At 45.2% G+C, this 15566-nt stretch overlaps 1 protein-coding gene across 3 annotated transcripts in view; it reads right to left on the reverse strand.

The window, feature by feature from the left end:
* The window catches only part of CENPT (centromere protein T), a 561799-nt gene that overhangs the window by 262525 nt on the left and 283708 nt on the right, over positions 1-15566 (reverse strand). For all 3 annotated transcript variants that reach the window (XR_013263258.1, XM_077457969.1, XM_077457960.1), the window contains one exon: positions 1431-1500. Coding sequence is in view for 2 of the 3 variants with exons in the window: in XM_077457969.1 (XP_077314095.1) it covers positions 1431-1500 (70 nt within the window). In the remaining variant the exon portion in view is untranslated. The remainder of the gene's footprint in view (positions 1-1430; positions 1501-15566) is intronic.

Raw genomic sequence — 15566 nt, forward strand, 5'->3', positions numbered from 1 at the left:
TGCGCTATCCAGCAAGTAGTGCCTGTGGTCTCTGTTGGCTTCCAGGTGCAGAGGGATCCGCTCAGTGGAAGCTGCTGATAATGGCGCTGAAACCACTCTGCAATGTGCTCAGGCTCAAAGGAAATGGCCGCCCAGCGTCCAGTATAAGGACACTGGGAAAATGGCCAACAGAGCACAGGGACACATGCTGCTGCTAGAGAAAGCTGAAAAAGGTTTTCAGGCTTCTAGAAAATAGCCACCGGCCTCCAGTATAAGGACAAATAACAGGAAAAATGGCCCCAAAGCACAGGTGAGCATGCTTTCCCTTGCCCACACCTAAGATGGCCACTGATGCTGAAACCATGAGGGACAGAGCTGAACAAATGGCAGTGATCAGTGCTGCAAGGGACACAGGCACAGACTCACAGGCACCTCCAGGGACATGAGAAACAGGACTCAAGACACAGCCAGCACAGCCCCCCCACAGGTGAGAGCCCCCCCCCGGAGAGCACCTGTACAGACACACACACACACCGCTCAGCAGCCACATCGAGCATCCCCCACAGGGAGGGGGGCGGAGGGAAGATAGGGACAGGGAGAGAAGAGAGGGAGGTGAGGAACCCCCGAATCAACCTCCTAGGGAATGCCCAGCTGCTCAGCCCCGCCAAGGCAGGGAGAGCTGTACTTACAAGTCCTGAAGAGCTGGGAGACATTCCATGACAGGCCCACTCTCCGATCAGCATGGGGTGGCTGCTGGCCCAGAAAACTGTGACGCAGACATCAGTAGCCCGGTCATATGTGCTCTCCGGAGCATAAAAGCTCACCGACCACCTCTGGAGCTAAGGTTTCGTCGTGGCCGACTCAGTGCGGAGCTCTGGTCTGCACACGCTCGATGGCCAGGCTGGAGAGACTACAAGGATAAGTGTATCCAGCCTGTCACCCAGCCGGCTGTTGATAGCAGATCACAGGATCTATCATTTTGTGCAAAAAGCCAGGTTTTTGCAGAAAAAAAACACGGACCGATGGTACAGTCAGGGTTCCTAGGTCCTTCTCCTTCACTAGGCAAAATAAAACTGAGGCTGCAGTAGCATGCTGAGGGGTTGTTACCTAAGGGACTGCCCCTTGGGTGGAACTAGAAAGTTCTAGTTTTATTATTACGTGTTAACATGTAATGGCTAGTCTTCTCCTGAAGGTGGCATAACAACCCAATGGTCTAAAGAGAGAAGCTGTGTCAGTCGGTGAATATAAGAGAAATAAAAACTGTAGAGGAAATCAAATACAACCAAAAGAAAGCTCTATTTAAAGGGGGGAAAAGGACGTACATTTTGTTTGGCTAGTGTTGCACGACCGGGAATTGTCAGTTAAAGCAACACAGTGCCGTATCGCACAAAATGGCCAGCACTAATGGGTATAAATATTGAAGTTATTAGTACTAAAGAAAAAAACATCACCTTGTCTTCACATTAGGATTTACGAATGAGGTAAGCTCTTCAACATTGTCTTTCAGTTTACTGATGTTATCTGAAAAGGAAAATAAAAATGTGTTTATTTTAAGGCAGAATAAATGCATTTTGAAAATTTGATACTCATTTCAGTAAAAGAGAAACTTTCACAGAGCACAGCAATGTTCAGGAAGTTCCATGCTATCAGTTTTTCCCCTCTATTTGCAGAGTAGTTATATATATGCCAACAAACTGTCCAACATCAGTTCCTCAAATGTAAGAAGCAAAAATGGTGTTGCGCTGTAAATATACTCAAACATGTATTTAAATAATCAAAAGCATATAGTGCTCATACACTGATGAGAATAAAATGCTATAAGTACAAAAGAGAAAATGAATCCATACATATGTACATGTAAAGCTGCAAACGTGCATTCATAAATTATATTATTCAATAGTGCCAAGTAAGGTATAAAGATTGAATATTTTCAATTAAAGTACCAATTATTCTGTGCAAAGCTTAAAAAAAACAAAAATTTTCATTAAAAATGAACTTGCCTCCATTCCCAGTCGATGCCTTCTGAGAGGTAACGCGTCCGATCAGAAACAGTAGCGTGATTTCAGCACACGCAGACTGTTCTGCAGGCGGCTGCACACAACGAAAATTTTTATGCCCAATCTAAACATCTTTGGTGCAAGTGCAATCTTGTTTTTTAACCACTTGACCACTGGGCACTTAAACACCCTTAATAACCAGACCAATTTTCAGCTTTCAGTGCTCTCACAATTTGAATGACAATTACTCGGTCATGCAACACTGTACCCATCTGAAATTTTCGTCCTTTTTTTCCCACAAATAGAGCTTTCTTTTGGTGGTATTTGATCACCTCTGCGTTTTTTATTTTTTGTGCTATTAATGAAAAAATACCGAAAATTTTGTAAAAAAAAGCATTTTTCTTCATTTCTATTAAAATTTTTTGCAAATAAGTAATTTTTCTTCATAAATTTGGCCAAAAATGTATACTGCTAAATGTCTTTAGTAAAAATAACCCAAATTAGTGGATATTATTTATTCTGCGTGAAAGTTATAGGGTCTACAAGCTATGGTGCCAATCACTGAAAATGTATCAATTTGATCACAGCTGATGTACTGACAGTCTATCTCATTTCTGGAGACCCTAACAAGCCAGTAATGTACAAAAACCCCCCAAATGACCCCTTTTTGGAAAGTAGACATTCCAAGGTATTTAGTACGTGGCACGGTTAGTTTTTTGAAGTTGTAATTTTTTCCCACAATTCTTTGCAAAATAAAGATTTTTTTTATTTTAATTTTTTTTCACACCAAATTGTCATTTTACCAGGCTATTTCTCTCACACGGCATATACATTCCACAAATGAAACCCCAAAATACATTCTGCTGCTCCTCCTGAGTACGGTGATACCACATGTGTTAGACTTTTACACAGCCTGGCCACATACACAAGTCCAACATTGAAGTAGCAACTTCAGGCGTTCTAGGAGCATAAATTACACATCTAATACCTCAACCACCTATTACACTTATGAAGGCCCTGGAGCACCAGGACAATGGAAACGCCCACAAAGTGACCCCATTTTGGAAAGCTAACACCCCGACGTATAATCTATGAGGCATAATGAGTCTTTGGAACGGTTCATTTTTTTCCCAAAGTTTTTGGAAATTGTGGAAAAAAATGAAAATGCATTTTTTTTTACTAAAAGTTGTCCATTTATAAGATATTTCCAACACATAGCATGTACATAGCAAAAATGACACCCCAAAATATATTCTGCTACTCCTCCTGAGTATGGCGATACCACATGTGTTAGACTTTTACACAGCCTGGCCACATACACAAGTCCAACATTGAAGTAGCAACTTCAGGCGTTCTAGGAGCATAAATTACACATCTAATACCTCAACCACCTATTACACTTATGAAGGCCCTGGAGCACCAGGACAATGGAAACGCCCACAAAGTGACCCCATTTTGGAAAGCTAACACCCCGACGTATAATCTATGAGGCATAATGAGTCTTTGGAATGGTTCATTTTTTTCCCAAAGTTTTTGGAAATTGTGGAAAAAAATGAAAATGCATTTTTTTTTACTAAAAGTTGTCCATTTATAAGATATTTCCAACACATAGCATGTACATAGCAAAAATGACACCCCAAAATATATTCTGCTACTCCTCCTGAGTATGGCGATACCACATGTGTTAGACTTTTACACAGCCTGGCCACATACACAAGTCCAACATTGAAGTAGCAACTTCAGGCGTTCTAGGAGCATAAATTACACATCTAATACCTCAACCACCTATTACACTTATGAAGGCCCTGGAGCACCAGGACAATGGAAACGCCCACAAAGTGACCCCATTTTGGAAAGCTAACACCCCGACGTATAATCTATGAGGCATAATGAGTCTTTGGAACGGTTCATTTTTTTCCCAAAGTTTTTGGAAATTGTGGAAAAAAATGAAAATGCATTTTTTTTTACTAAAAGTTGTCCATTTATAAGATATTTCCAACACATAGCATGTACATAGCAAAAATGACACCCCAAAATATATTCTGCTACTCCTCCTGAGTATGGCGATACCACATGTGTTAGACTTTTACACAGCCTGGCCACATACACAAGTCCAACATTGAAGTAGCAACTTCAGGCGTTCTAGGAGCATAAATTACACATCTAATACCTCAACCACCTATTACACTTATGAAGGCCCTGGAGCACCAGGACAATGGAAACGCCCACAAAGTGACCCCATTTTGGAAAGCTAACACCCCGACGTATAATCTATGAGGCATAATGAGTCTTTGGAACGGTTCATTTTTTTCCCAAAGTTTTTGGAAATTGTGGAAAAAAATGAAAATGCATTTTTTTTTACTAAAAGTTGTCCATTTATAAGATATTTCCAACACATAGCATGTACATAGCAAAAATGACACCCCAAAATATATTCTGTTACTCCTCCTGAGTATGGCGATACCACATGTGTGAGACTTTTACACAGCCTGGCCACATACAAAGGCCCAACATTGACGTAGCAACTTCAGGCGTTCTAGGAGCATAAATTGTGCAGCCAATTTCCTTACAATCTATCACATTTTTGAAGGCCCTTCATATTTCTAACATAGCACGTACATACCAATAATTACACCCTAAAATACATTCTTCTGAGTAAGGGGTAAACAAAAAAAATTACCTGTGGTTTTAGTAGTCCAATTGTCCGCAGGAGAGCCCTGATCCAGGCAGCAGGCAGGGACATGGTCAGCGACAGTAAATGGAATTGTCCAGGTAGCAGGCAGGAATATTGTCCATCCTGGGAGTAAGCAGGGACATGGTCCGAGTAGCAGGCTATGAAATAATGGGGACAGGGGTAGAGGCTTCTCCCGCCCAAATCTCTTTGAAGCCTCCGAGTCTCCAGACCCTAATCCGGGAATGAGAAAACTAAAAAATTAGTTTTCTTCACCCAGAAAACAATTCTGGAGCCCCTCACATATGTGAGACCCCTTTGTTCCCACTAGCCTAGCAGGGTAAAAGATCAATCCAAGAGGCAGGCAAAAAACGTGGTCAAACAGTCCATGGTCAGTTCCAGAGCAGGCAGAGGTAGGTACAGTTTAGCGTTAGGCAGAAGCATGGTCGTATAACAGGCCAGGGTCAGTTCCGGAGAAGGCAGAAGTATTTTAGCGTTAGGCAGAAGCTTGGTTGTATAACAGGCCAGGGTCGGTTCCGGAGAAGGCAGAGGTACGTTTAGCGTTAGGCAGGAGCTTGGTCGTATAACAGGCAAGGGTCAGTTCCGGAGAAGGCAGAGGTATGTGTACAGTTCAGTGCAGTGGCATAAAGGGTGTGGAGGAAAATGACAGGAAATGAGAATTACGTTTACCATACTTCCCTAATAATGTAGAGAAGTATGGTAACGGCGGAAGCATTCACCTATACAGAGGCCTGGTTGGGAAGGACAATCGGGACAATAAAACGTGGTGTCTCTTCTAATTCCTCTTCTGGAGCACACCCGGCATTTCTTCTGACGCCTGTGGCCTGTTTCGGGGAGGGGGATTTTGTCAGGAAAGTGGCGCTCGTGGAGTCTGCTCACACAATCAGAGCGAATAGTTTCTGGTGGGCCTTCAGGGTACAAAAGGGCGGAAATAACTTCTTCTTGGTAGTACAGATAGGATACGGGGTTCACTGTAGATTTTTGGTAAAGGACATAAGTATTATACATGGCCAAACTGAAAAGATAAATGGACACTTTTTTATACCAGTGGCGGGATTTTCTTGTGGGAAGGTAGGGTTCAATCATCTGATCGTTAAAGTCCACTCCTCCCATAAACAAATTGTAATCATAGATGCAGGCTGGTTTCTGGATTGGGCCGTTTCTTCTGGAGACTTCTATGTAGGTGTCATTATGTATTGTCGTCAGCATGTGGACGTTTCGTTTGTCCCTCCACTTGACAGCCAATAGCTCCTGGTTCCGCAAAGATGCTGTCTCCCCTCGTTGTAGCCTTTCATTGACTAGTTTTTGCGGGAAGCCCTTTCTATTGGCCCTCACTGTACCACATGCTGGGGTGTCTCTCCGGTGAAGATTGCGGAAGAGGGGCAAGCTCGTATAAAAATTATCCACATAAAGATGGTATCCCTTTCCAAGGAGTGGATAGACAAGCTGCCAGACCACTCTTCCGCTGGCTCCAATGTAGTCTGGGCATTCAGGGGGGTGCAGTTGGGAGTCCTTTCCTTCGTACACCAGGAAGGAGTAGATGTACCCCGTGGCTCGTTCGCAAAGTTTGTACATTTTAACCCCATATCGGGCCCTTTTGCTGGGGATAAACTGTTTGATGCCAAGCCTGCCTGAGAATTTTACAAGGGACTCATCCACGGAAATGTTCTGATCGGGGGTATATAATTGGGGAAATTTTTCTGAGAAATAATTTAGGAGTGGCCGAATTTTAAATAATTTGTCAAAAGCTGGGTCATTTCGGGGAAGGCACTGGGTGTTGTCATTGTAGTGGAGGAACCGCAAAATCATTAGGTATCGTGATCTTGGCATATGGAATGAGAAGAGTGGAATGTGGTGGACAGGTTTGATAGACCAATAGGAGTACAATTGGTTTTTTTTTGAAAGTCCCATTGAAAAAGTTAGGCCTAAGAAAATTTTGAATTCCTCTACGGTTATTTCTCTCCACTGAAAGGGACGGGCATAACTAGAGCCAGGGTTGCTTACTATGTGCTGCTGTGCGTAGAGGTTGCACTGGGCCACAATGGATGATAGTAAGTCTTCGGTGAAAGCCAAATGAAAAAAATCTAGCATTGAAAAATCATCGGTGTTCACCTGGACACCTGGCTGGGCGGTGAAGGGGGGGATATTTGCTTCTCCGGAATTAGAGGGCAGCCACAGGGGGTGTTGAAGGGCATAGGGAAGGCTGGCATGGCCCCTATTCAAGGTGGACGGCACTGCTCTCAGGGTGGGCGGCACTGCTCTCGGGGTGGGCGGCACTGCTCTCGGGGTGGGCGGCACTGCTCTCGGGGTGGGCGGCACTGCTCTCGGGGTTGACGGCACTGCTCTCGGGGTTGACGGCACTGCTCTTGAGGTGGACGGCTCTGCTCTCGAGGTGGACGGCTCTGCTCTGCCGTCCATGGTAGTAGGCTGCGGCTCCACACCAGAACGCCTTCTTTTCACTGGCACACATTCCTCTTCTGATTCTGTATCAGACCCGCTGCTTGTAACGGGTTCATAGGCCGAATCCGTATCAGACTGAGACTCAGAGAGCTCCCCGCTGCTCTCGCTGGTCATACTTAGAAGCTTGTAGGCTTCCTCACTACTAAAATATTTTTTTGCCATTCTTGTGGCTGGTGAGGCTGCACTGCAGAGCACTGTCGTGGCACAGGCGGCACAGGTGGGCACTGATGGACACAGGCGGCACAGGTGGGCACTGATGGGCACAGGTGGGCACTGATGGGCACAGGTGGGCACTGATGGACACAGGCGGCACTGATGGACACAGGCGGCACTGATGGACACAGGCGGCACTGATGGACACAGGCGGCACTGATGGGGCACTGCAGTGGCACAGGTGGCACTGATGGGCGCAGGTGGCACTGATGGGCGCAGGTGGCACTGATGGGCACAGGTGGCACTGATGGGCACTATAGTGACTTTGGTGACACTGGTGTGGCTCTGGTGGCACTGATTAGCACACAGATGGCACTGGTGGGCACAGGCGGCACTGGTGGGCACAGGCGGCACTGGTGGGCACAGGCGGCACTGGTGGGCACAGACGGCACTGATGTGGCACTGCAGTGGCGCAGATGAGCACTGATGGGCACAGATGGCACTGATGGGCACAGGTGGCACTGATGGGCACAGGTGGCACTGATGGGCACAGGTGGCACTGGTGTGGCACTGGTGTGGCACTGGTATGGCACTGGTATGCACTGTAGTGGCACTGGTATGCACTGGTATGCACTGGGGTGGCACTGGGGTGGCTCTGCTGGCACAGAGGTGGCACAGAGGTGGCACAGAGGTGGCACAGAGGTGGCACAGAGGTGGCACAGAGGTGGCAAAGGTGGCACAGGTCGCACAGGTGGCACAGATGTGGCACAGGTGATAGATGGCACTGGTCTGTCACTGGTCTGGCACTGTTGTGGCACTATTTGGGCACTGCTGGGCACTGCTGGGCACTCACGGTTATCTTTTATTTTCACTGGGATGTTCTCCTCTCCTCTCACGCTGCATCGGTGTGAGGAGAGGAGACTGATGACCTTAGCTTGACCCGGCAAGCCGAATTGTTTACATTTGTGATCGCTCCGTCATTGGACGGAGCGATCACGTGGTAAAGGACCGCTGCCATTGGTCCTTTACCGCGATCCGTGTTGCGCCGGGTCCCGTGAACTCGGCGAGCACGGATGTTCCGGCGTGCGCGCCCCAGGGGGGCGCGCACGAACGATTCTCCGGGAGGCCGTTAATTAACGGCCTCTTAGAGATAGCAAACCGACCTATAGCCGTTAATCGGCTATAGGCCGGTTATTAAGTGGTTAATAAAACCAGTTCATAGACAGTAATGCACTATAAGCCTTCATAGTTTCATAGTTAGTAAGGTTGAATAAAGACACCAGTCCATCCAGTTCAACCTGAGTGAGTGTCTACAATTGTCCCTATCCCTGTACACTGCACACTCACATTGGTCCCTACCCTCAAGGAGCTCACAATACAAGGTCCCCATCCATATACTAGGGCCAATTTTGGACAGAAGCCAATTAACCTACCTGCATGTCTTTGGAGTGCGGGAGAAAACCCACGCAGGCACAGGGAGAACATGCAAACTCCAGGCAGGTAGTGTCGTGGTTTGGATTCGAACCAGCGACCCTTCTTACTGCTAGGTGAGAGTGCTAACCACTACACCATTGTGCCGCTTCTTTGTTGTTTTTTTTACCATTATATGCCATGGGATACTCAAGCTTGGATCCATTAAGGCCAGCTGACTACCCACCTTCAGAGTTGAATTTACACACACGCATATGATCTATTAGTGGGATCACTCCATCTGGTAAGCGGCCAAACTTTTTGGCTGGATCACGGTGGTGATGCACATGCACTCTGGAATTATTTGTTCACACAAGCACATTTTGTGAACCACATGTGAGAACTTGGAACATATTTGCTTTATGCAAACACAGTCATTGGAGCACCAGTCACTTCCTATGGACTTGTTTAATTAATTGTAATTACTGCCGCAAATTATTTGTTTTTAGTTTTATCAACATGATTATAGGAAATTTTGTCACATTTCCAATTTGTTTTTGTATATTCTAATGTGCATTTTTTTTAGGTCAATTATTCTTTAGGATTACTTGTCACAATTTTATTTGAGTCACCTTTGAATTGTGTAATGTTACCTAAAAAAGGTGCCCAAATAGCAGATTCTGCCTAAGTCAGTCTTAAAGCGGAGGTCCACCCTAAAATGGACCTCCGCTCATCGGAATCCCCCCCCCCCCTCCGGCGCCACAATCGGCACCTTTCAGGGGGGAGGGGGGTGCAGTTACCTGGATAATCCAGGTAACTGCACCCACTTCCGGGCTAGCTCTCTGCGGAACGGGGCGTACGTTACGCCCCGTTCCGCAAGCGCCCGCCCCCTTCAGCAAGTGCCCCGCTGCCTGCTGGGAAACACACAGCTCCCAGAGGCAGCGGGGACCGTCCGGATTGCGCCGCGCAGCTCGCGCATGCGCAGTAGGGAACCGGGAAATGAAGCCGAAAGGCTCCATTTCCTGATTCCCATACCCAAGATGGCGGCGGGACCCGGCAGCCGAGCGAGCGATCGGCTTCGGGTGCAGACATCGCGGGCGCGCTGGACAGGTAAGTGTCACTATTTAAAAGTCAGCAGCTGCAGTATTTGTAGCTGCTGGCTTTTAAAAAAAAAAAAAAAAAAACGCGGAGTCCCGGTGGACTCCCGCTTTTTAAGATTTTTATTTTCCACAAATGTCACAGATGTATTTTACAGCCATCAGTTGGAAACAGTAATCAATTACACAGAGATTAGTTGCTACATATCGGGCTAGAACTAGGAACTGTTTAAAAAAACACCATATATCATCTTCAATGCCAGAACACAGAACAAAGGGGTGAAGTAATAGAATTCCATATAAACACTGCTAAACATAAATACACTTTTGCACAGAAAAAAAGTGTTTCCAGCCAACTCCACTCATCTCTACATTATCTCTGAAGTATGGCCAAAAATGATCACCAATGAAGTGTGCCCTATCTCTTGGTTGCTGCATTTGTTACAAATCAGACTTCCACTCAGGTGGCAGTCTCCTGCTACAACTGAACATACAGTGCTAAAACCAAGTTCTGGCTGCAGTACACTGATCACTGTGGGGAGCCATTGATAAATAGAATTGCACTCTTTTCAATGAATGCAAGACACTGACTGGAGCCAGTGCAGATGAAAGTCATAATCTCTCCTCCTCCAATCACAGAACACCTTGCTTTACAGTGACGTTCAAGACCAACAGGAGACTGCTGTCCGTGTAATAGTAAGATAGGTAAACATTGCAGAAGCCAAAAAGGTGGGTCACACATCTTTAGAGCCATCTTAGAGAATCAAGGATGAACTGTGCCTGTACATGATTAATCCCAATGTCTGAGAATAATGTTCTAATGTCCTCATACCTAGATCATGCAGGATAGATGTATAAAGAGAATTGGCATCTAATGACAACCAACTGTAGTCCTTAGTCCTTCACCACATAAACACTCTTAAATGTTACACTCGAGCTGAGGACTACAGTTGGTTGTCACTCGACGTTAATTCTTTTTATACATCTATACGCCATGATCTAGGTATGAGGACAATAGAACATTTCCTTATTTCAGACAGTGGGATTAATCAAGTACAGGCACAGTTCATCCTTGATGCCAGTTCTGTCTATAACATAACTACTTTACCTTTGATGGGAAGTATTATAATCCTCTGGGTTAATCTTTCAGTCATGTATAGAGGTGCGATGCACTGTTTTTTCTGGATTAAGAACTAGGGCACACAGGAACAACCATTTTAAGGAATCGGTTGGCAATTCCTACCTCCATGCAAATAGCAGTCACCATCCAAATTGATTACACAACATACCCAAAGGGCAGTTCCATAGGCTTAAAAAAAAAAACAGTTCCACTAGATAGGATTATATTGATCAAAGTGACATCCTAATCCAAAAATTTAAAGACAATGGATATAAGGAAGCGGATCGAATTGTGGCAAGATCTGCATGTCTGGACACTCTTTAAAATAGGTCGGAAAAATAAAGAACATGATATGGCCGAACAAAATAAAATCAGATTCATTACACAATTTCATTGTAAATATTGTGATATGAAAAAAATTTTTTTAACACTGGAAGATTCTCAAGCAGGACCCAAGATTAGGCACTATACTACATGATAAACCAACATTAACATATAGGTAAGCACATAGTCAGTTTGAAAAAAAGACACAAGTCCATCCAGTTCCACCATAAAAAATAAACTAATAAAAAATAATGTACAATCCAATATACCCAATTCTATACCCACAGTTGATCCAGAGGAAGGCAAAAAAAAACAGCAGAGCATGCTCCAATTTGCTACAGCAAGGGAAAAAATCCTTCCTGATCCCCCCCCCCCCCCCCCCCCGAGATTTCCAAGCTTGTAGCCTTTACCTTACACATGAGCCGTGTGTGCAGAACTGTAACAAACAAACGCTTTTCTTGATCATACATCACGGGACACAGGAGCTCATTACATAGTGGGTTATATAGTCACCTCTGGTGATTGGACACTGGTTAACCCCAATTAAGGAGAATTCCTCCCCTATATAACCCCTCCCATATGGGAGGCTCCTCAGTTTTTTCGCCATTGTCTATGGTGGTTGGTCACGTAAAACACGTGCTATAAAGAAGCTCTGTGCAGGTCCCTGCGGGTGCCTAGGGGCTACAACAAACCGGATCCATATCTCGGGCCGATATTTGACTCCCAAGATGGTATGGTACCTGGATCTCGTCATCCGAAGAAACAAGGTTTGGCCTGTAAGTCCTCTCCATTGGAAGACTGGGCTCTGGGAAAACCAGACTTGGTGTACTGTTTACACAGAGCGCACAAAAGTTTCTGGCAGAGTCTTTTACATGGTCCAGGTAGGAGGTTCTTCTGAGAAAGAACCCCAGATAAACCTGAAGGTTGGCTAACTCTGCCCGCCGTGATGGGTGAAGGCTGGAACCTATATATATTTATATGATGGATTTCTTCATTTTGAGTAGTTGTATGTCTTACCTGGTTTCCACCACTAGAGGGAGTAAGAGCAGCCTGATGCATACTTGCATGTCTTTCAGTACACACACTCAGTGAAGCCTGGTTCTCCAAGAGGTCTCACGTCTCCACTGCAGTCCCTGCCACAACAAGGTAATACAGGGGTCCCTCGTAGTCTGGGGTCCCACGCAGCTCTGATGAGACTCCTTCCCCCCCTGGATTCCGGCGGTCCTCGTGCACGAGCGCGGGCGCGTGCACGCGAGCCGAGGGCGCTCCCGGGCTAATGGAGGAGGGGAGAGTGTGGTTGTGAGCCGTGCACGTTGGTGTGCATGGCGCTGTACTGCGCAGGTGCCAGGCAGCAGTTATAAAAGCCCAGAGTGTAAGGGGACTGTAAGTGAGAGACACAGGAGCTGTGGGCAGTAAGCATCCCAGGGGATTGGATCCAGGCAAACCTTTGACAACTACTCAGCATCAGGTTGTGCAGTATTAAGCATATATATGTTATTGTGAGACTTTTAGCACAACAGTGATTGCACTTTGTATTAGTACATCTGCTTTGTAGCTTAGGACTATGTCTCCTCGTAAGAGGGTCTCAGGGGGAGGTAACAAGGGCACTGGTAAATCACCGCCTAGGTCCACACATTCACCAGATTCTATCAGGTGGATGTCAGAGGGCAAGAGGATATCGCCTTTGGGTGCAGTGTACTGCAGGCTGCGGTTTAGGTCCTCCGGCCCATGGCGGTCTATAATTATGATCTGTGTCTCCCTCCCCTCAATCCGAGCATTGCTTTGGGACATCCCACTATGTAATGAGCTCCTGTGTCCCGTGATGTATGATCAAGAAAATAGGATTTTTATATACAGCTTACCTGTAAAATCCCTTTCTTGAAAGTACATCATGGTACACAGGACTCCCGCCCCTCTTGGGTTTTACGTGGTTTCCTATTGCTTTGCTACAAAACTGAGGTGCCTCCCATATGGGAGGGGTTATATAGGGGAGGAATTCTCCTTAATTGGGGTTAACCAGTGTCCAATCACCAGAGGTGACTATATAACCCACTATGTAATGAGCTCCTGTGTCCCGTGATGTACTCTCAAGAAAAGGATTTTACAGGTAAGCTGTATATAAAAATCCTATTTTGCAAAATCCAAGTGAACCATGTCCACGGCCATGCCTCTGTCCAAGGTTTTACTTACCTCTTCATACAAAGAAAACAGGTTTTTCTGACAACTTCTGTCTTTCATGAAATGTTTTTTTTCCAGCACGAAACGTAGGAAATAAAAATAGCCCCCAGAAAGCCAAAACAAAAAAAATTCACTAAACCAATAACAGGTACTCTTAATTATTTTTTTGATCATAAAGACATATATCAATGTAAGAAAAAAAACTCTGTAACATATGTCCATTTGTCACACACACACAAATTCGTTTTAAACAACAACCAGAAACAATATGAACACCAGGAATGTTTTACTTGTTCCAGAGTTCATAATTTTCTTGTCCAACTTGCCCCTGCGGCCTATATGTAGTCCTGCTAAAAATCGCAGATCGCCACCGTTACCAATAAAAACAAGAAAACGAAAAGCCCCTAAATCTATCCCCTATTTTGCGCAAACCAACATGCACTTATTGCAATATACTTTACCAAAAATATGCAGAAGAATACATATTGGCCTAAAAATGAATACACTTTTTTTTTTTACATTCTTTTTGAGATATGTATTATAGCAGAAAGTACTCCCCCCCAACATTGCTGCTATTTTTTTTACATTTCACTGAATTTATTGCCATTGAATACAAAATGGATGGACAGGATCACTTTTAGAAGTGATGCAGCATTACATTATCTCAACGTCACTTTGTCTCCTAGTCTTGTAGCCTTTCGCTTTGGGAATACCGCCATCTTGTATATGTCTTCATCAGCTAAAAGTATATGGTTTGTGGAATAAAAGTATATATTTAGCCCAGTCGGGCCAATAGGTTTAGGTAACCAGAAACGACTCCAGGAGCCCAACCACAGATACCACGTTCACCCGGTTCCAATGAACCACCAATCGCGGACACAAATGTCTGGAGGTGGCATCTTCTCCAGGTGGTGGGAGACAGCAAATAGCCCTCCAAATCTCACGTTCTCTGCTGGGCCATAGTCTGTGGGTGGGAGGAGAGTCCCACAGCCCACTCCAAAACACACAGTGACAGTGGGCTCTGTCACACTATGCATCATTGATGTCCATCAATGCTAGGCATTCCTCCTTGTAGCAATGCAACTACAGATCATGATTAATTCCATCCAGAAGTTTTCAAAACCACAAGGTGTTAAAAACATTTAAGTTTAGTTTGGGGTGAACACCACTATTGGGCTTTGGAAATGTAAATACATTTCAATAATAGCCCTGAAACAATTTATCAAAGGGAATTGGTACAATCACTCCCAAAAAGAAAAGCTGTTGAGAGCTAGTCTGAGGAGCTCACAGTTTCATTGGAGAGGTGGAAAGGCTGGAAAGCATTAAATCTGGGAGACTGAGGAACAAAACTCTAGCTATACCACATCCTGGACCTATAGGTCTGTGATGCCCTGAATTCAGGCAGCTGAGAAAAGTTAAAGATGCCCCCCTCACTTTAAACAGTGGGTGCATTGGCATGGCCGATTTTCAAAAAGATTTAGGAATGCACAAGGTGGTCATATTTGATCTGATTTTTTTTCCTAACTGAACCACTTGCCTTCCTCCCGAAATTGCTCTGGTCTTTACAGGAATATGGTGGTCTCTCTCCTTTTTCTAAATTGTCCATTCTCAACATCATGGGGTATAGGGATATGTTTAAATTACTACACCCGACTAAGCGTCCAGGGCTTACTACGCAAGCACCAATGGTGCACTGCCGCAAGAGGAAATCCATGCCAACTGAGCATGCGCCAAAGACGCGTCAGTGTGCCGACCCGCACCTGTGCAGAAGAATTGATGGAAAAGGTGGGAAAATCCCCAGAAAGCACACAGGAAGGGACCTCAACCTGATGGGAAAATGCCCAGGAGGTGCACAGGAAGTGACCTCTAACTTTCCTATATAAGCCCAGCCCACACACTTCCAAATTGCTGGATTATCTTCAGCCCCCCCCCCCCCCTTGTTCCTGTGCTAGTGTGTGATCTGTCTGAACTTGTTGTGACCTGGAAATCTATTTGACTACTCTTGATTGCTGCTTGCCATTGACATCGGATTTGTACCTTCACCATTCTACTTTCTTTGTCTCTTTTGTACTCTGCTGCCAGATTGGAACTGACCCGGCTTGGATTTCGATCAATCTTCTTCTAATTAACCCATTTATACTTCGTTGTCAAACTGG

This window comes from Lithobates pipiens, unplaced genomic scaffold (assembly GCF_037356315.1).
Source record: "Lithobates pipiens isolate NorthernLeopardFrog02 unplaced genomic scaffold, aLitPip1_a1.2 Scaffold_10, whole genome shotgun sequence".
Taxonomy (NCBI): Eukaryota; Metazoa; Chordata; class Amphibia; order Anura; family Ranidae; genus Lithobates; species Lithobates pipiens.